The sequence below is a fragment of the Amphiprion ocellaris genome, chromosome 2, assembly GCF_022539595.1.
Source record: "Amphiprion ocellaris isolate individual 3 ecotype Okinawa chromosome 2, ASM2253959v1, whole genome shotgun sequence".
NCBI lineage: Eukaryota > Metazoa > Chordata > Actinopteri > Pomacentridae > Amphiprion > Amphiprion ocellaris.
In genome coordinates, this window is record NC_072767.1 from 38,876,964 (window position 1) to 38,899,311 (window position 22,348).

Below are 22,348 nucleotides of genomic sequence, written 5' to 3' on the forward strand. Positions count from 1 at the left end.
AATGAAACAGATACTGACCTGCAGTAAATTAAAAAATAAGCATCCTGTCTCTGTCTGGCTGGCGTCAGCACGATGACAGATTGAACTTTTAGAAAATGCTCATCGTCAGACTTTCAATCACTCGAGATCAGTCAATCAATATGCAAATTTATGACAGCAGGCATTTCAGAAAACCGACTTTAAGGTTAGTTGAGAATCTTGCAGCATTTCAGTGAATTCTGCACATACATAAAGTGACCCATCAATCACCAAGGCATACAAACTGCACTTCTGGGCTTTTTAAAAGACGTTGAATAAATTTCCATTTCTCAAGAGATGCGTCTGAGTGAAGCTCCACTTGCACTATAAACTTTCTCTGCTACCAGATCATCATCAGCAGGACGTGTTAATCTCTGGAGAGCGGCCCGTAATGGAAGCTATCGGACTATTTCCTGCTGCAGGCGGCGTTCCATTACTGCAGGTCGGACCGGTGGAGCTCTGAGATCTAACAACCTTGGAATCGCCCCAGAGAAAGTGAGACAGGCCCATCAGGCTGCACGGCAACGGCAATTTGTTCTGAGGACGTCTTCAATATCCTGTTTACTGTCACGGCCAAAGTCAGTCGCAGTTTACCCTGCAAAAACTAGATGCACGTACCTCGACCTCGCACTTCCTCTTCCGACATGTTCAACATTTCTAAGCATTGTAAGGGAAGCTTTTTAAAGCTAATTCACAGCCTGCCATCCCACTTTCCATCTGGTGTGATTCACATCCTATTGATTGAGCCTCCATCCACCATTCATGTCCACTGCATGGTGGTGAGCTCAGGTCATGTGTTTTTTGTTTTTCCAGGCAGCTGTGTTGTAAAATGTGATATGTGTTAAGTATGTGTGATCCGAAGAGCACTTTACAGCAGAGAGCTCCGTCCTTGACCAGTGGCTCCAAGAGATGAAGGGAGGGGAGATGGAGAGACACGCTGGGCCGACGCCTGCTGGAAGGAGACCTTGACTTGGTTCTCCGTGAAGCACAAAGCTTATTAAAAAGAGCAAAGTGAAACAAAAATGTGATGAAGAAAATAGCACACCTTTTAGTGCTAGTGTCACGTGTCACCCCCTTCATTCCATTTCCCACAGTTTCCCCCAATTCTGTTATCTTTGTTTTTGTTGCTGTGTGTCAGACACCCTCCGCCCCACTTTTTTTGGTGTCAGACCTTTTCCATTTACATCTGTATGCCAGATCCTTTGATTGAATTGCTCTTTGTTCTTTTTGTTTTCCATCTGTTACCGACAACCAACTGTATGCAAATTAACCACTATTCGTCCTTGTGTTTCCATACGGCCCCCACCCTACCCTCTGATCCACCCTCTGACATCCCTATGAAATGGGTACTCTCAGAATACTCTGGGTGGGTTTACCTCCACAGAATCATGCTCTGTGTTGGTCAGCCCACCGTATGCCGGAATGCCAATAAACACCCCACTACAGCAAACTTTGCAGAACTAAGAGTGAAATTTCTTCAACAAATAGAAAATATTGTTTGAAAGTTCTTGTGGAGAATATGCAAAAGTGACAATCTTCACTACAAATTCTATAAAGGATTAACTGCAGCCTGAAATCGGACGCGACTGGCTGTCATACAGGAATTCTACAGTGTTCTTATTGAAACACTACACCAATTTTCTTTCTTGTTTTAAGCTACAGAAGATCCATACCAATGTCATATCACTCCAACATCAAAATCTCTACCTCCTTTTTATTTATGACACTGTGACTGTTTTCTAATTATCTACTGCTTTCAAAATATGTTCTTTTATAATTATACATTAGCACTGAAGCACACTCATTGCTATTGTTCAGGCTTATTCTTATTATAGATTCTTCTGACAGAATTTTCAACATCGAACTCGTACCGTAGCTTTGAGAAAACCATTAGCAATTATAAATTAAAACATGCGGCTTGGCGGGGAATGATGGTCTATGTCTTTTGATACTGATTTGTTGTAATTTTTTTGTTTTTTTTACAAAATTCACAAAAAAATTGAGTTAAAAATCCCTTTTGAAATGAATAGGAAGTCAGCCAAAACCCAGCCATCTTTAGAACCCTACAGCTCTAGAATATTTTACAGTATATTTTACTGTTTGTACGCAGTTGCAGTTTAAGTTTTATGAATTATTCTGAAAATCCAGAATTTTTCTTCTGCTGTAGTGGGTGACATCAGGTCACATTGCTACGTGGACGAACACCAAAAAATTAAACTGAAGTTATTCTTGTTTTCCGATACCATTAAACCTTTGCCTTGTTCAGAATTCATATTAGCAAAAAAGAAAATCAAGTTGCATGATCAGTTCTTCCTTTTTCCAGTTTTCATTTGCATAGTGTGTGAAAGAACCTGTAATTTAACAACAGTAATGGTAGCTCCTCCCATAAACCACATTGGATATGAAAACCAGAGCTCTAACAATGTAGAACTGTCAAAAAAAGCCAGTAGGTGGTAGATAATTTCTGCCAAAATAATTTAAAAAAAATGATCAAAATTGCAAGTGGCATCTCATGCACATCGCTAAATATGAAGAGCATCTCCGTGTGCACGTCGCCATGCAAATCATCTGCAAGCCTACAGTCTAATCAGCTCACTATTTATGCCCCCTCGAAGATTATTTCCATTTCATTACATTGTCACTCAGCCAGCTTTGTTTGGCTGAGCCTACATTTTGCCTTTGAACATCAACGGCACCTTTTGTCTGAAACTGCTGTAACGTTTCCAGCAATGATCAGATAGCACTTCTGCTATTTTTACTTCTAGATGCGGCACTGGCCCAGAAAAATAAGATCTGAGTTGATTAGTGAAGCCTGCAAACCCTTTGTGGCGCATCTAAAAGGAGGCCTTCATCTCACGATACACAATAGGATTGAAATATTCAGATATAACTAAATAACAGGCTGTCTCATTCATCCTATTTAAGCACACTAAGAATACCAGCTATTTCTTTGAACCAAATTAACACAGAGACATTTTAAGAAACACATTTATTTTAGAGCAATCGCCAAGTGCTTAGTTACTCCGAGGAGGTGAGAATCAAGAGTATCCTGGGTCACAATGCAATCTCAGAGATCCTTGACTCATCCTTCTACATGTCTCTTAGAGTTCTGCATCCCTCGTTTTTATTTCATCTCAAAAGTCTTCTTCAGAGAAACAAAATGTCTGTGTCAGTGGGCATCCTGCGACTGAGGATTAGGTGGAACAGTTGCAAAGGCAGGTCATCATCTTCTGGAGGTCTTTACGGCATGAGAATACACACACCTGCAATCAGCAGCAATTACAGTTTGTAAGTAGAAAGTTTTCTCTCTCGGGCTGATCGAGCAGCAGCAGAAGTGTTTGTGAGTGATGGACGGATCGACACGGTTCAATGTGTGATTCGGTTCGGCTAATGAGTGCGCACGCACGCACGCACGGGCACACACACACACACACACACACACACACATACACACACACACACACCTGAATATGGTCAAAGCTATAAGAGGTACTTCTCACTGATTGAAGTCTTCATCCATCCAGTGCTGATTCCCTCATTTTTCGCCTGGATGAGTATCCCACCCTCCTGTCCATCAGTCTACTAGTCAGTTAATCAGGCGAGTTCACCGTGTGTGAACGCCTCCAGCGGCTCCGGCAGCTCCAGCCGGTTGCTCGGTGGACCAGGAGGCAGGCAGGGCGCGGCTGAATCAATGTTCTCGTGTCTGTGGGAGGCAAAGCCAGGCAGAACTTGGCGGCCTGCAGCCTCCCTGCTGCACTCTTGTCAATTCCACTCATGTCTTTCTGCTGACTCGCCCTCACGAGGCTCTCAGCTGAAGAAATAAGTGGATTCTTTCACCTGCTGGAGATCAAAATCACCTGCAGAGGCAAGAGGCAATGTGTCAGAGCAGGTTTAAGTCAGTGGGCAGTTGTTACAGCAAGTAAATGATATGAGCTGCGAATGAACACATAAACAGAAATAACAGAAACTCTAAGTGCCACATACTGCAGCGTGGGCGTGCTAACAGCTAGAAATTTTGACAACCAGTGCAGCATGAACATAAACACTGCAGAAACAGAGTAAATGATGAATGCCTTAGCTCAATCCTGACAAAATGACTGTGGTTACATGATACTGAGCAGTTTTAATGTTTATGTTTTTATTTTTATGTGTTAGTATGCTAACATTTGCCAAGTGTTCGGGAATTCTGCGATGCCGAGAGACAAACGAGGTGGTAGATTCAGAGACACTCTGGAGACTCAGATGGCACAGAGACAGGGACTGCTCAAGAACGTCAACCACACAATATCTAATCACAACCACGTCATGTTTTTGGTACAGCATTTTTCTCTGTCACATGTATCTTCTTTCGCAGCATCTGCCTTTCTCAGAGTCATATTGGGGACAGAGAGGGCCTGAATGAGCTCCCAGCCTCAGTTTGGGAGAAGCAAATAGGAACAGAGTTCAAAGGTGATAACCTATAGGATAATTTGAGGTGATCCATAGGTTCTACAACTTGATTTAAGGTGACTGTAGTTGACAGATGCAACCTGCATGATATTCTGGGATGTCGTCAGCTAACAGCTGCGAGGAAATACCTCAATAAGGGGAAAGAGTAATTTTTCCTTCATACCAAGTAGTACTTCACACAAAGTCCAACTAATGTCATTGGTTTTGTATGCACATGGTCATAAAAGATGGTAGAAGGAAACCTCCAATTTTAATCTAAATGCATTGTACTGCTAGATTGAAAGTGGATAAATACAGTTAGGAGGGTTCATCCTCTGGGAACCATGAATATCTATACAAAAGTTGAGATATTTCAACCAGTACAGCTGCAACTACTAAGAGGTTACTCCATTAGCCATTAAAAAGACAATGCAACGATTCTAAAGATTGACCGTTTCCTTTTTAATACATTAAATAACTTATAGTAATAATAATTTTCTATTTCCAATTTTCTACATTTACCTCATAATCTACATGCAACTCTCACTGAGAAAAACAAGCATTTTGTAAGCCTATAAATTCATGGAAATGAGATGGCATATTATACTAGTTTATTTATTCTAATACAAAGCAATTTTAAACATTTTGAACAACCATTATTGATCAGTGATTAATGTGGTTAATGGTAACTAAAGAAGCTGCTTCCTCACCAATAGAATGCAGGCTTTTCTGAGGTATTCCAGGACTGAGCTACAGACTTATTGTGACAAAAGAGGAGGAAATTGTTTTTTTAAGTGGGTCAAACTCGGGAATTTTAATTTTTAAATTCGATGCTAGTTTTTAGTTTTACTTGGCACCAGGAAATTTCAACACACTGCTTGAATACTAATTTTAGCTCGGGACGAGGTCCTGTCCTGCTCTCTGTGCTTCGCCTCGTGTGATCTTTGCCTCTCTGACAGCTGTGAACACCAGCAGGAGCTGCAGCGTGAATTATTGAGGAAAGTGAGAATGAAAAGCTGGCTCTAGCTAGAAAATGTTGACAGAAATGTTTAGACTAATGTACCAATGAAATAACATGTATACACCAATCAGCCACAACATTAAAACCGCTGGCCGGTGAATTGTTTGGTTACAATGCAGCTTTCTGTGGGACACTTATGGTCCTGACATGCATGTGGATGTTATTTTGGACTCCATCCACTGAAACCTTGTTGCACACTTTCCCAGACAGCAGTGGCCTCTTCTAGCAGAACCACGCGTCCTACTACTGCTGTGGCATTTTAAGATTGAACAAATGATACAATTTGACAAATAGGATGTGTGAATCAAATTAAAGAGCTAACAATGATAAGACTGGAAGACCTAACGTGTCAACTGAAGTTATGAGTACACTAAATTATCCTGTGGAAAGTGGCAACCCAATGGAAGCCCATATAAGACATAAGACTGGGAGTTCATGCCCTCTCTTCCTCTGCACTCGTGAGTTGAAACTTAGGTCACGCTGAGCCAAGCAGAAATAATGCCAACCTAGCAGAAATAAAAAAGAGGAGGTGGTCAAACTTTTGACATGATTCCTTCATATGCATCCTGATTGGGTCTTAAGAAGATGTGTTGTGGCTTTCCGGAACAGAAGAGGTGTGTTTAGAAGGAATTTGCATATGTACAAAAGACGATGTGTAGTCCGTTAAAATCTCGAGGTTTTGCTCATGTTTGTTCTTACAGCCTCTGTATTGAATAAACATCATTCACATCAGACGCTGAAGACTGCTTGAAGACTCGTTCTTGAAAACGTTTTGAAGACTCTACATTTGGATCCAGAACTGATTTTGACTATATGTTTGACAAAGCTGCCTGATCATCACTGGCCCATAGCAGGCAGACTGAGTCACAACACTACACCACAAAAACAGCTCTGCAATGGCTGAAGGAACACCACAAAGAACCCAAAGTCTTGATTTGTTTCCACACTCCCTAGATCCCAATCTGACTGAGCATCTGTGGCATCCATTGGAACAAGTCCAATCCACAGAGGGCCCACCCCACAACCCACAGGACCCAAAGGATTTTCTACAAACATCTCCACACCAGACACCATAAAATGCCCCCAGAGGTCCTGTGTCCATGCCCTGATAGGTCAGAGCTCGAGGGGAGCTTACATACATTAGGCTGCTATTTTTAATGTTGTGGCTGATTGGTGTATCTCTGGTATGTATCTAAAATGCAGGATGTACTCTTTCTGCTGGTGCCTCTGGATCTGGAGCTACACGTCTCTGATGTGCAGTTGATGGCCTCACTGACCTCCAAAATGTTCATTGTTGTGTTTGTATTGTTTGTTTGTTCTCCATCTGCTACCCCCCACTCTCACCCCAACCAGGAGTCCCCTTCCCTCAGACTGGTTCTGTCTGAGGTTTTTATTTTTCCATCCCCGTTAAAGTTTTTTCTTTTTGTTCCTTCCCACCATCACCAAGTGCTTGCTCATAGGGAATCCAAAGGCAACTTTGGATTGTTGGGTTCTTTCTTCTCTCTTTAAAACTCGTAAAAAAAACTCCTTACTATGTGAAGTGCTATGAGGTGACATCTGTTGAGAATTGGTGCTGTATAAATCAAATTATATTGAAGTATTGATATGAACTCTGCCTTAAAACAGTCTTTCCTCATTAATATTCACATTAATATTCAGCTGCATAACTTATCCTCCTACCAAACAGTTCCAAACTTAAGTCTCTCTGCCAAACAGTATATTTTTGTACTGTTGGATTGGATTTCTCTCTTGTTGTGTTTTTAACCATTACTGATTCATGTAAGAAAGTTGTGTAATCATGGCAATATGCAGACTATTGACCGTGATGACATAATGTTTTGCTGCAAGAATGAAAACAAATTATTTTTTTTACAACCACTTACCTTGAGGGTTATAAACTTGCAACATTTGTGGTAACAACTAACACCAAAGTGTAAAGTCAGAGTTTACACTAAAACGTAGGAAGGCCAAGGGCACACTGAAAAAAGTATTGCTATTATCGTCCTAACAGACAGCAATTCTGTTGTCCCCAAAATCAGACTCCAGCTGTTAAAACATCAGGGAGTTTTTCAGTTTCTGCTCCAGTCTCTGTTATTGTTTTTTTTTTTTTTTTACCACCGACTCTGTGGTTACATAGAAGCATCTGACTCAGCTGAACTTATGCATTAAACACAATGAAACCTGACTCACCCTAATAATAAATTCAGGATCTTTATAGTGCAGATTATAATGGATTTCAGTCCACATTCAGTGGGTTTGCTGTTGAAACCAGTGGACATTCAGAGACACACACACCCATTTAGGTACACACCTGACTGGTCTCAGCCACATAAGCTGATTATGCAGGAGGGACACAATTAAGAGTAATCAATTTATACATCCCAGCTGTCGGTGTCAGATGGAGACGGACCGACGGGTTGCATAACAGCAAAGCCTGCATCCACCTGACTGACAGGCAGACGTTGCCTTTGTACTGTACCTCCAGTCTGGACAACAATGGACAGACACTCCGGTGGCATCAAAGGAAATCAGGGGAAGCTGGACCTGCTAGTGGCCACGCAGGCAGACATGATTACACTGCTCATGACATAAGCTGAAAATGAAATTTCAGCCTCACTCACATTTCTCCTGTTTGAATAAGAAGCAGATTTTGGAGGCTTTGAAGCTTCAGAGAGAATTAGCCGTGATCGTTCCAAACTTTGGGAAAGAAATTTTTAGCAGTTGGAAGACATTGTTACCTTCAGCTTTCAGCTGATTTGTCAACATCAGTTTTCTTTGGACAATCTGGAACTTTTTGGTGTCATCTTAACATATTCTTAGTAGAGCTATGACACACTATGCAATGCCATTGTCTGCTAATGACTATAATAATTAATGTTGATGCAAATTTTTTATTCCATGGGCTACGGTGCCTGTAAAAACTATTCACTCCATTTGGAAGTTTTCTCATTATACTGTTTCTCAACACTGAGTCAAGGTCAGTGTATTCAAATTGGGGTTTTGAACATGAATTTACTAAAGAAGACTCTTTCATGTCAAAGTGAAGTAATGTCAATTAATTTAAATTTTAAAATGCAAAATAAGCGACGGTGTAACTTCATCACCTTTAAAGTAACTAATTTACATCAATACAGATGCAGCCAGTGGATGCTAGAAGTCTCAGAATTTGAAATGTAGATCATCGGAGTGCAGTCAATGTGTCTCAGGTGATTGTAGTATAAATACACATGAATTTGGAGGGTCCAGTCACTGGTTAATCAGTATTTATGGTTATAACTACAGGATAAAAGACCAGTCGGTCAAAGATGACTGAACACACAAGTTAAGGGATGGCTATCAGACTAGATGCTATATTTTGCAGACATTAAACAGAGCACATCCTCTCAAACACACCATCCCAACTGTGAAGCATGGTGGTGGCAGCATCATGGTGTGGGGACGCCTCTCGGCAGCATGTAAAGGCTTGTAAGGGTTCTAGAGGACAACCTGATGCAGTCTGGCAGAGAACTGTGACCTGGCAGAATATTCGTTTTCTAACAAGACGATGAACCAACACATACAGTCAAACCTGCATAGAAAGTCTAAAGCCAACAAGGTGAATGTTCAGGAGTGGCAGAGTTTGAATCCAGACCTCAATTAAATTGAGAATTTGTAGCTAGACTTGAAAATTGTTGTTCGCTAATGATCTCTGTGCAGCCTGACAGTTTTGAAAAAAAAGGGCTAAAATTGCAGTGTCGAGATGTGTAAGGCTGACTGAGACCAACCACACAGGCTCAATGCTGTAATTATGGCCAAGGTGCATCTATTAAATGCTGGTTTGATAGGGCTAAATTCATATGAAATCAACTATTTTCCCTTAATATGTTTAAATAACTGAAATTAGGCTATGGAAATCTTTTTTCACATTGACATGAAATGCTTTTGAGATTCTTGACACAACGATAGGGGAAACTTTTATCTTGGGAGTGGGGTGCCCCTCTGCCCCAACACAGTCAACAGACAACAGGCTATCACAATTAGCTAAGATAAAGCAAGATGAAAAACACAAAACTGTGCAAGAAACCAGTTCAGTCCATCAGTCAGGCCTATTGCTGACCTCAGACAGCGCTTTAGGGCATACCCGTTCAAGTCTTCTTCAATCCATTTAGGAAAAAAAAAACCACCCTTGTTGTTGCCCCTCATAAAACAACCCCATCCTTAGTGAAGCCAGGTGTTTGGGATCGAGACAGCTGCAAAGAAACTGACCTGTCTGGGGCACATTGGCCAACAGCAACATCAGCCTCCTGTACTCCTGGTACTTTTTGTTCTTGGCTCCAGTCCTGCCACAAAGGAGGAGAATAAAAGAAGTTAAGACTTTAGTAACTCAGAGAAGAATGTGTTTGTGTGTCTACATAGGTATAAAGTGGTGGGGAGACTGGACTTTTTGAAATCTCTTGTGTCTTGTTTCAGTCTTTGTTCAAGTGTCCTTCATTTTTGCGAACTGATGATCTCAGGGATTTAAACCTCAGCAGCTTGTTCACTTCTGGATGTCACATTAGAATTGTTAATCTATTACCTCATTTAAAAATACAGAATCTATGAATATTCAGACATTTTTTGTTTTAAAAGTTTAATTGCTGGACACAAGATGTCTGCTACAGCACTTAAAAGTCTATTTTCAGTGTTTATGTATGAGAAGTCTAAAGTTTTCACATCCCACCTAATTAGCTTCCAAACAGGGCTGCAACTTACAAATTTCATTATCATTTAATCTGCTGATTATTACTATTTTTTGTATTAGCTTTGGTCTCTAAAATGCTATAAAATGGTGAAAACTCTTGATCACTGTTTCCAAAAGCCCAGCATGATGCCCCTAAAGATATTCAGCTTAATGTTACAGAAACCAACACAAAAAACTGAAATTTAAATCAAAGAATTTGACCTTCATCCTGTTAAAAAAAAAAAAGATTCAAACTGGTTGATCAAATATCAGATAGCGATTAATTTAACAGCTGATGACTAATCGATTAATCACCTGAATCCCAAAACCACATAAAATAATCACCAGAACGATACTTTATCATACCAAGAAACTGGAAAAAAATGGAAGAATTAACAAATTTTCAACTTTCTGACAGCTCTTGAACTAACCATGTAAGCTCAAATATAAATGCAGCATATGAATATTTCATGTAGTTCATTTAATTCTACATGTCTCATTTAAAAATCTGCTCAAAATAAGTGTTTAGCAGTAAACAGATTCTATAAAAATCTAATCTATTAGCGATTAAGCTGCAAATAACAGTCACAAGAAAAAGTGAGAGACTTTAAGGCTTAACTAGTTTGAACTGCAGGTTGTGTTTACACAGAGCAGAAAGTAGAAAAATATGTCTAAGTAAGGAAGTATAACTAGTAAAACATCTACTGTATGGAGTGCTATCTTCTTTTTTCTGAAGAGGTAAGGGAAATTGGAGAAATGTTGAGCACATTGAAAAAAAGAATACTGCATTTTTAGGATTTATGGCATTTTAACTTTGCTCTACTGCACAAAAGACATTTTTGAGTTCTTCCTTCTTGCAGTCAGGGTTGTGCTGTTTCCATAGAGGTGCAGAATTTTATATTGCAGAGAAAAATGAGGTCACAGTTGGTAAAAATGCAGCAGGAGCAAAAATCCTGCCTGCGGTTCAGAGGGTTACTCAATATTTCTTGCAATTTTACATCCAAACTAGTTGTAATATCACAAACACTCTGCTCAAATGTGCACATCTTTAACTTAAATTAAAGGTGAACACAGACATTTTCGCCCTTCAGCGCATCAACGTACAAACAATCTTCTCCCGTCAAACTCTGCACATACATCACTCTGCAGAGCAAAAGGCATTTTGAATAGAGGAGAGACATTTCTGATGGTAAAAAATCTACTCAGTTCATACTGTGACAAGTGAAGCAACTTAAAATGTCTTTGTAGTTCCACACGTCCTCTTCTGTGACACCTACTAGAATGAATAATGTGTTTGTGAAGTTAAGAAACAGTAATAACATGAGAGAGACAAAGGGGACGAGGGCTGCAGTGGAGTAAAGGCTGTAGAAAAAGGTGTCCAATTATCCCAAAGAGAGAAAAACACAGTCGGATGATGAGCGGAACCCACCCTGAGGCCAGTAAAACCGACACCAGGAGAGAGGCAGAGAGATTCATTTTGTATCTAATGTCACAGATAACTGGAGGAAAAACTCGGGGTTTTACAGTCGTACAACCTCTAGTGTGTGTACCTTCGGTTTTATGGTGCTTGTACATTTAGGAGCTGCTTGTGCGCAGTGTTATGAAAGCTTTTGTCTAAACAATAAAAGTCCATAAAGATCCCAAGGTGCGGCATAAACATACTGACAAAGATGGATGGCAATAAAGGTTTGTTGTGGAAGAACAACTCAAACAGAAAAGAGAGACAGATTGCAGATATATGTAACTAAGCATGGAAAAATGAACCTCTATTACATGACATCTCCTTAAATGTAGATCCTGGATGACTGTAATTCTGCTCGATGAACACACAGTGAGATGTGTGTGTGAGATCAGATTCGCGTGCAGGTGTGTATACTCACGGGAGTCTGGTGCAGTATTTGTGCAGCAGGAAGTTGGACAGCTCTTGAAGAATTGGCTGGCTGTGCAGGGCGACAAACTGTTCCCGACAGACCTGACAGGTGGAGGATGAGGCAGACGAGAAAGTGTACTCTGAGTTACTTGGGTCTAAATTACAAGCTCCCCAGACTAGTTGACCAGGTAAAAGATGGATGGAGGCTAGAAGGAAAAGGGACGACGGTGACAGCAAGAGAGGAGAAACAACAAGCGCCGTTCCATCGCCAAATACGGCAAATGGATCGTCTCCAGGAGCTTAAAACAACTCTGCCTCTGGATGTCTTTTCAAAGGCAGTTTTTGTCAAATGTGCTGCAACAAAATGGTAGTGTGGATTGGATTTATAACTGACAGTAAAACACCCAGGAAAAAGAGGAACTATTTTTTTTGGGAGGTTGTAGGTCTTTTTCATACAGAAAACATGCCGGCACAATAAATATACCTAATATTGTATTATATAAGTGTTTTGACTTGTTAGAAATAAAAGAATAATTACTTTTTTGAGGTAAATTATGCTGCATTCATCTTTTTTCTCCACACACCTTATGTTGATACACATCTGTTGGCTCTAGCTAGATAAAATGACAGTCAGTCACACCAGATGCCTTACAATATGTTGTAGAACTGCAGTGTATCTCGGCAACGCTTCACTTACGGCAAGTGATGTCAATCAATCTTTTTGTGATGATTTTTACTTGTTTTTGAAATACTGTTACAGCAATAATACAGTGCATCTTTTATGCAAAGCCATCAGACAGTCAGCACCTCCCTCAGCTGCCACAAGATCCCACTGGATCTCTAAATGCAAACTGATCATCTATCACGGAGCTTTGTAAATGTTTACAGTGTTTTTTGCTGTTTGCTGTTTTTTGCTACTGTCGATTTTTTACTCACTGTGGTTTAATTTTTTGCTGCAAATGAAGTCTTGTATTTCTATGTAAACAACACAAACATGGCTAGCAGTAGAGAAAACTACAAAATGTCTACTATGCAGAATAACACAATTACAATGCCATAAAGCATAAAGAAAGTAAATGGAAGTATTTCATTTACAAAAACTGAAAAAACTTGGAACCAGCATGTACAACATTTTTCCATGTGCCCAAAGGTGTTACCAATACTTGTGGGGAAAAAGGTGACAGTACATACTATAGATTTTTAACTAATTCTTTCCTATCTGCTTTATGTAAACACAGCCTGCAGTTCAACCCAGTTCAGCTGACATCTTCAATTTCTGTCATGTGATAGTTGGTTGTAGCTGAGTCACTAATGGCTTCACAGTTGTGTTGGAGAATGCAGATTTTTTATTTATTTATTTTTTTGCAGAATCTAGTCAGAACAAATGCTTTATTTTTGGCCGTTTAAAAATGAAACATGCAGAATAAAGTGAATCTGATGCAATATCATGATTTTAAACTTGTTTTTGGCCATTTTTCTAATGAGACGATGTATTACAGATGAGTAGTTCCAACAATTTTTTTGGTTTTTACAGTTTGTGGCTCTGATAAATGGTGTAATTTTGGTTATTTTTATTAAAACATGCTTTTCAAATCTGCCAGTGGGTTTTGGGGTTCAGAGGGTTGAAGAGTCATAAACACACAGTACACTTGTGAACCATCTTTCCTTAAAACAGACCTCTTCATCTCATTCTGTACAAAACCACTCATCATCTTGTTAAAATCCACAGCTCTCCTCTATCAGGGAGGTGTCCTTCTCGGATATTGAACATTTTCTGTGCATTGCTTTTATGATTTATGCAGCTTAGGCCGGTTTCCTCATAATCTCAACATTATTCTGATTTGTGTGTGAATCTCACAGTGAATCGGAAACCCATCTCTGGTGGAAGGCTGTCCAGGGTGTCCCCCGCCTCTCGCTCAGTGCACTCTGGGATTGGATCCAGCGCTTTGTAATGGGCAGTTTATAAAATTGGTGGATGAAGGATGGAGGAAAGGCTCATTTGCCATTAAAACACTGATCTTTTTTATGTGCTTAGGTGTTGACTAGGATATTTAATACCTCTCCTCCGCCGCTGTGCTCAATTACCTGTGTAATGAGGAAGGCGTATACTCACACATCAAGAGCCGGCGAATATGCGAGAGAATAAATGTAGTGAGAGGAACTGCTTCATTGGTTGTAACTCCTCAGAGATAGGGTGAAGACATAAAACTGTGACTGTGCTCTGAAGCTACAGCTACAGAAAATTGGGGCTTTATGGTAATTTGGTCCATTTTATTCTATGTTGTCTCAGTCTGGGCCTGACAAGCGAGTTTCACCCAGCCGGGGCAGGCAATCGTTTATTTAGCACAACGGGGTCTGTCTGGTGGTGCTACCTGCAGCCAGGAGCCTTTAAATTGTTAGAAGCAGTGACAATATATAGTGTGCTTTACTATCATCATGGTGCATTTATTGTAACAGACGAACTTGTCATCGATGCAGTACTGTATAGTTTTGCCCCTGCATTTGCTGTAAAAGAACGACAACTAATTTACAGTACATTCAAAGTGTATTATCTGTTACAGCTAATATAGAAACCTTAATATAAAGTCAACAGAGAGCCAGAAGAATTAAAATGCTTGCACCACCTTTGGCTTCAATTAATAACAGCAAATTGAGGACAACACCGGACTGACACGCAATCAGAAGGAACAGAAACAGCTGGGAATGGATGATAAGGATGAAGGACAATGGAGGAACCTAGACAGGTGAGAGCAATGCAAATACCTTGTTCATGGTGTCCACAGTGAGGGCGTGGGTCCAGAAACAGTCGTGAACTGAGACGAAAGTCAGACCAGCACTGAGAGGTGAAGAGAGGACAGGGAACGAATGGGTGACGAGAGTTCATGTGCAGCAAGAGGAAAAAGAGAAAAGAGGGAATAGACAGCGTTATTAACAATAGGTAGGCATTGAAGGAATGTCTACAGGACTGTGTTACAAGGACTGTTATTATCAAAACCACAGCGGACGTTCATTCAAAGCCAGTGTGAGTTCTATCATGAACTATCACACTTGTCAAGAGGCCAATTCTGGTATATTATAAGACATATTATACAGCACAAGGCCGATCTGAGGTGATAACTGCATCTAATAAGAGACTGTACTTTCTCAGATCCTTTTGGGGTCATGCATATATTTTGAAAGTTAATATCAGAAGCATATTTTCTACTATCTTAGAAAAAATGACTATACAGCCAATATATATAATAGGAGATGACTGTTACCTATAGCAGTGGAGAGCAGTCAGCATCATGTGTGTGGAGTCCAGAGAGTGGATGAAGTTTGGTGGGAAAGCATTCTTCTGTTTAACGGTGTCTGGACTCCTGAGAGACAGAAAACAAACATATATCTATATAAAAAAAACAGCTTTGTACTTCCTGTAATGGTTTCTTTTCTTTGATGCTTTCTGATATAATGGGTAGGTTCAGCCAAAACCATCTCACAAGTCTGAAGCGGCCTCATTATGAACCATACTCATAATTCCCATGGAGACAGTTAGAAATCCTATACATTCACCTGTGTTTACGTTTATGCACAGCGTGAAAGAAAGAACGTGTTTGTAACCACAGCATAAAAAACACTGTGCTGTTCAGGCTGTTTTACGTGTGATAACATTTCAGCAAATGTGCAGATATAGCCCAAATGAGTAGGAGTTTACAGACATAATATATAAATACATAATGTACGCAAAAATAGAGGACAAGTAAAAACACTGTAATGCAATTATAACCGTTTTACTAGGCAGTGTTCAGAGCAGGCGCCCACACTTAAATTATCCTAAAAATTTCTCAAACACCAATTTTGAATCTGTTTTTATTGAATATGTTAGGCACGTAAATATAAGACTGTGTTGCTTTAAAGTTACAATCGGACAATTTCATGTAGCAGATACAACACGTAGTAGGTCAGTGGTGCAGCACTAAGGACCTTTTCTAAGGGTCTTCACTGGACAACTGCACCCTGACTGGGATTTGAACCCCTGATCTCCCGTGCCAAAGTATGTGTTCGTTACTGATAAATCAGTCATCTGACAGTGGGCTATCACATATACAGTATATCAGTATTTGAAAATGTGTTTGCCAACATGAATGATGTGAAAATATCCTCTTTTTTAGAAAACACAAAACAACGCAGACGCATGACAAACTTCCTGAAGCTTGTCCACACTCTTGTGGATGATCAACACCAGAGGGACATCTTTTATCAGAAAATCTTCCCCACAGTGTTTGGCGATAAATATGACTCAGCCCTACAGGCTCTAATGAGAAAATTCCTCTTTAATCAGAAGATGCTAATTTAGAAAAAATGTCATCACACAGTCAAGCTCAAAATTCTTCATACCCTCAGCAAAGTTACATTTTTTCAACCAGCAAGTTTATTTTTTTTTTTTTGATTAGAAATGACACAGGTATTGCCCATTGTGGAAAAAATAATTTCTCAGCTTTTATTTCTCAGGGGGGTCCTCCACACTAGGGGCTGTATCCGGCCTGCTGCTGGGGGTGCTGTCCACGGGTCCTCCTTGGCCCGGCTGGTTGGGGACCTCCACACCGACCCCCACCTTGCCTGATTACAAGTTTGTAGTAATCAGGCAAGTTACCTGTGATGCTAATTAGAGGACACACCTTGATTGAACATGTCCCTATGGTCACATTATTTTCAGTCTTTTCTAGGCCTATCATCATTTTTGTCCAGGTCTGTTTCATGAGTTTATTTTTTAAAATAATTCTGTTAAACCATGGTTCAAAAGCAATGCCTGATTTTCATTGGCTAATTTTCATAGAATTTTTATTTATTATTACTTTTGTCAGATTCAAATCTTTTCTGTGACCACTGTGGGTTTTTCTTTAATTAACCGAGGTACCAACAATTTTGTCCACGTGTGTAGTTGTTGTTCATCAGCAGATATGCATATATTGGAATTGGTCCCAAAAATCACTCATTATTCAGGCTCTGGTTTTGTCATGTGTGGCCGTGGTTAGCTTATTCTGCAAAATCACATTTGATTGGATGAGTGTACTTGCACGAGCCCCAAGTTTTAGATGACTTTGACATGTCAAGAAATGGTATATTACACTTTGGTTTTGTACCAATTAAACAAACCAGATAAAATGTGACGAACCAGGCTAACCAGCAGTCTTTGTGCTAGTCTAAGCTAATCCGCTGCTGGCACTAGTTTCAGGTTAACTAAAGAGAAATGAAAGTGGTCTTAATCTTAACATTTAACTGTTTTCAGAAAGCAAACAGCAACCAAAATGTCCAATTATTTCTTTATCAGGGGAGCACAGGACTAGAACTTGAAAAAATATTTTCCACATATCTCCCAGATGAAAATGAGAACAGACTTTACTAATGATAAAAGAAAATGCTGTTATATTTGCAGGAAAAGCACAGGTGATATAATGGCAGCATCATTAACATTATCAGCCATACCTGTGCTTTCCTTGTTTAGGACAATTCGAAATGTCTACTTTGAAAAATGCAGATCTGTTTGGATGGATTTCAACATCAATATGTATTTTGTACTATGTGACCTCTGGGGGACCCCTCATATCTATGCTTTCAAAACAATAGTCAATATGAGAGTGTGCAAATATAGTAGTGACATAAAAGTAATAGCACAAGGTCACATAAAGGCAATGCTGCTACTACTGATGATGGAACTGGCAGTGAGAAAAGCTTCCTGCCAATCTGTGTCCCCCACGTTCCCATTAGCCTGAGCCTGTGCCATTCAAATCCTCTGGGCTGCCACTGACCAGAACCTTCTTCTAATGGGAATACAGAAAGAGCAGCGAGAGCCGGAGCCAAACCCAGAGCGAAAACACAAACATGCAGGCACACACCATGCCTCACTGTCACTCTCGTTTTCCTTCTGTCCGTTTTATTTTGGGCGAGGGCATGTCAGACTTTTATCACGGTGCTTTTTAGTTCTGCTGTTCTGGGCTCGAGCTAAGCAAGAAAAAAAAAGCAAGATTCTTGAAAATTCATTTGCAAAGCACCCTCAAGTATAGAATGAGAAAAGCATCTTTCTCTTTGTCCTGTTCCTTCATCTCACACCTACACATAGACACACACACACACAAAGCAAACATGTCACCTTCCATAAAGCTGACAGACTGGAAAGGTGTGCAGTCCATACTCTGAGGGTTACCAACCACAGCTCTCTGCAGTCTAACTGTGCTCCCTATAGAGCAAATGAGCCGGCTGTGGGTTCACTTCATATCACCAGAGAGGCTAAAAGCTGGCGTGGGGCTTTAATCTATTTTCCACTGCAGTTTGGAGGCCTGGATAATCAGCGCTTCTCTAAAAGACTAGAGAGTAAAAAGCAAGAACTCTTGAAGGCTGCCATGGCTCCTGCCTACATTTACAAACCCCAACGGTGGAAGAGGTTTTGTTTTTGGGATGCTTTAATCACAGTGTAAAAGTAAAGGCTACAGAAAATCATTGCGATTGTGTCAAGTTTGGCTCCGAATGTCAGCCTGTGATGCTTTTGCTGACAGCAAATCTGAAGTTTCAGGCGTGACTCTCCCTCTCTCTCCTCCCTCTCAACTCCTGACTTCCTCCATCCCTCCATCCACTTTCGCTGCTGTTTCATATTCACACGGCTGGATCTGTGGTGTACTGTAGATGTCAGACTGAGGAGGACAGCTGTCAGTCTCTTGTCATCGGTGTCTCCAGCGCTCTCACTCTGTTGCTGTCTCTCATTCTGTCTCTTTTTGTTACTCACATCTGCTCTATCTGCACTTTTTTTTAAAGAAGTCTTTTTGTCATATACATCTAAAAAAAAAGCTATTCATGTAACAATCATTCAATGTGACATGTAGAGTTCATTCACATGTGAAGTCTCAACCTCATTTGGTCAACTTATCTGCATTTAGCTGCTCTGTCTGTCAAGCACAACTGCACTGGAGTAAAACAGATGCACATTTAGCACTGTTCAGTCAGCAGAGGGTTTGAATTCTACTTAACAAGCTACACAAGGATGTGATGATATGTGATTTATCAGGGAGCCTTTTCACTGTTAATCAAAATTACGCTGAACGACTGCTGTATAACTCTAATTTAACCCATTAAAGGAATTTTGTACTGCAGTTTTGACAAATTCTGTCATGCAGTCTTTAATGTTCTTATCTTGACTCAGATTTTTTTTGGCCTGTGAGTTTCTTTTTTCTTTGCATGATCCCATTTTCTCCTAGTTATTAAGAGATTATGGCAGTTACATGATTTTTATTATGTTACATGTACAAATGATGTTTCATGAAAAGTGTTTTGAACTTATTTTTGAACTAATTTCTCAAAGTAAAGTTGCACTTACAAATGAAACCGAGAGTGTAAAACTATGCTTTCAAAGTCCTTTCCAAAAAACCTCTGATGGCATTTCCTGCTTTATGAAAAATGCAAAGCTACTTTAGAGTTTGAGTAGGCAATTAGTCAAAATGTGCAGTGGAGACAGTGCTTTTGTGTGGCTTAAGTTCTTCAAAGTCTAAGCTAATTGCCTCAAGAGAGTTCCACATTCTACATGCATTTACCTTTGAAAGCTAACTTGGCAAACAGTCTGAAACGACACTTTGAAAACTTGTGACTACAAACCGAAAAACCAAAAAAAGTTACCTGCAGTAAACACAAAAATCCTCCACCAGCTATTCTCTGTCCTTGTTCCAGGTCACTAATACCAGACTAACTGCTGACATTTCAGCTGAAAATGTCAATAAGCACCACGAGAGAAGAACGTGGCAACACAACATCTGCTGTGTCTCAGTGTTAGTATGAGAGCGGAGAAGCAGACAGAAACAGATGGCAGCTGCAGGAATACTTACTGTTTGGTGTCGTGGTTGATCTGGAGGGTTATGTGCTGAATGGTGCTCTTCAGCTGAAGGGGAAAAACAAAGAAAAAGAGACGGTTATTAACTTAAACTCCATCAGGTCCTCCATAAAGTACAACTACAACTGTCTGCTGCTCTGCATACAAAGATAAAAAATGTTTGACAATGTCACTGTCATTACCCCATGCCAACTAACTTAACTATAGGATTATAATTAAGATCAAAACAATTGCAAAAATGATAAACATTGCATGAAATTATGTGCAAGACATACAGATATCCTGCAATTCAGAAATGAAAAAGCAGTTTCATTTCATATAAATAGAATTTAACTTCAACAAAGTTAAGAAAGAGAAAACTACATCATTGATTAGTTAAAGTCACAAGTATCTAAATCCACAGGTAATGGCTTCAATTAACTTCTTTAATCTACCATAAAATAATCTTTCAAGCTGATCTCATCCTGCACAAGTGTAAACAAAACCTCACTCGATAAAGCCGTGATAGTTTTTTTTTTTTTTAAAGAAATCCCAATACGTGCTTTCGTTCTGCTTAACTGAACCTGAACTGTCCTTAGTTTACAGTTTAAGCTTTGATAATATTCCCTTGCAGAGGCATACAGGAACAGTTGCAGACACCACGTAGGAATTACTCTACTTTCTAGTCCACTTGCATGACTCTGCTGCATACATGTGCAGTAGATCAGCATCTATGTGTTCTGCCTCTGTAACATAGTTGGTTGCGGATACAAAGTTTGGGTGGTACAAGAACACCCATGGAGGAATCTCATACACTTAGAAGGATGATGAAATTTATGTGGTACATGCACATTACTGCCCTTATAGCACAGTCCACATGGACTGTGAGCTGCATATGGAGAGATCCATGCAGACACTCATGGACTTGGAGAGGTGATGAAAACTATGTCACGTTGTCCTTTCTGGCCTGATAACAACAACTTTGTGTCAATCCACAGCTGTTCGTGTGCACAAGGTAGTGTAATAAAGACTTGAAATTGATCCCACTATTCCCTCAATTGGTTTTACGTTGCACGAACGAAGCAAAGATACTATTTCAGTCACTTCACATTCTCTCCTCTATCTCACACGCATTGACACTGACAATGACACACTTCTACAGACCTATTTATACAAACCTATACATTCATACATTAACAGGGAAGGTAGTATGAGTTTCCCCACTGACAAGAAAGAGATGGAAAAGAGAGTCACAGAGGGACCAAAGATAAAATCTAATCAACTCAGGAACAGGAAATCTTCAAACAGGGGCATTCCAAATTAAAAAAAATCAAGCTGTTGATGAAGTAGTAATATTACAGCTTCTTTAATTTAGGTGTCAATCACTCATAATCTCATGATTCTATTAGACTTAATTAATTGAGGAAACACTTAAAATGGGAGAGCTGGCAATGAGAACACTTGTGAAAGTAAATTACCAACTACTACCTCAACAATGTCACAATCTCTGCTATTTTTCAAAGAGCAACTCCAGCAGTTTTAAACATACAAATTTCAAGTGTTGTGAGTAGCACTGGAATATGTAAGAAAAAAAGGTTGATTAGTTCCGCTGCATCTATTTTTATACTCCTTTTATAATAACCATTGTACATCTGTCAATGCTACAGCAGTGCAATGCGACAGCATATGTAGCGGCTTATATAGAACCATTATCCACTTAACCTTCACCACAAGTGGAAAAGGTAAGATGAATCATATATATTAAGCCCATTTCCAGTATATGCACACCAAGAAGGCATCAGGCAAACACATCCTTTAGAGCTCTGCTGTCATTCCATCATTTTTCTTTGCACACTCTCAAAGACCAACACCCAAGCCTTTACTGACAGTTGTTCCTAATAGAGAGAAAAATTAGCACTCTAATCTCCTGAGCCTGGAGGGTCCATCCAGGCAGCTGTGCCAAGCATGTGTGGCAGGGCAGCGTTTCCCTGACCTCTGGAACCATGCCTGGGTGGGAATGATGGGCTACTATCAAGAAAGAGATACGAGTGGCAGCCGAGTCCTCATCGATGTGAGTACATTCCATTATTGTGTTTACCTTCCAGTGAGCCAACACTAATGTATCTGAGTGTCTTCTAAGTATGTTAGTCTGCGTGAACACACTTTCTTTCCTTGTACATGACATGCTCCATTCTATTTAGGTCTTTGACACTAAAATGTATGTCTGTAAACACTTGTGAATAATGATAGTGGTTTTGTTGTCATTAGACGTCATTACCATTGTTGAGAATAAGATTAACCCACAATTCCATCCATCCATTATCTATACACCGCTTAATCCTCACTAGGGTCGCGGGGGGGTGCTGGAGCCTATCCCAGCTGACTCAGGCGAAGGCAGGGGACACCCTAGACAGGTCGCCAGTCTGTCGCAGGGCTACATATATATATACAAACAAGCACTCACACATTCACACCTAC

The 22,348-nt window shown here is 40.0% G+C and overlaps 1 protein-coding gene across 2 annotated transcripts in view; it reads right to left on the minus strand.

The window, feature by feature from the left end:
• Positions 1 to 2,992: 2,992 nt before the first annotated feature.
• The window catches only part of polrmt (polymerase (RNA) mitochondrial (DNA directed)), a 55,443-nt gene continuing 36,087 nt past the window's right edge, over positions 2,993 to 22,348 (minus strand). The window contains exons 16-22 of one of the 2 annotated variants that reach the window (XR_002746996.3): positions 19,887 to 19,939; positions 15,297 to 15,395; positions 14,800 to 14,872; positions 12,047 to 12,138; positions 9,713 to 9,786; positions 3,519 to 3,875; positions 2,993 to 3,281 (exon numbers count right to left, since the gene is read on the minus strand). Coding sequence is in view for 1 of the 2 variants with exons in the window: in XM_023285375.3 (XP_023141143.2) it covers positions 3,826 to 3,875; positions 9,713 to 9,786; positions 12,047 to 12,138; positions 14,800 to 14,872; positions 15,297 to 15,395; positions 19,887 to 19,939 (441 nt within the window). In the remaining variant the exon portion in view is untranslated. Of the gene's footprint in view, positions 3,876 to 9,712; positions 9,787 to 12,046; positions 12,139 to 14,799; positions 14,873 to 15,296; positions 15,396 to 19,886; positions 19,940 to 22,348 lie in introns of both variants that reach the window. The other variant, XM_023285375.3, reaches the window with a different exon arrangement.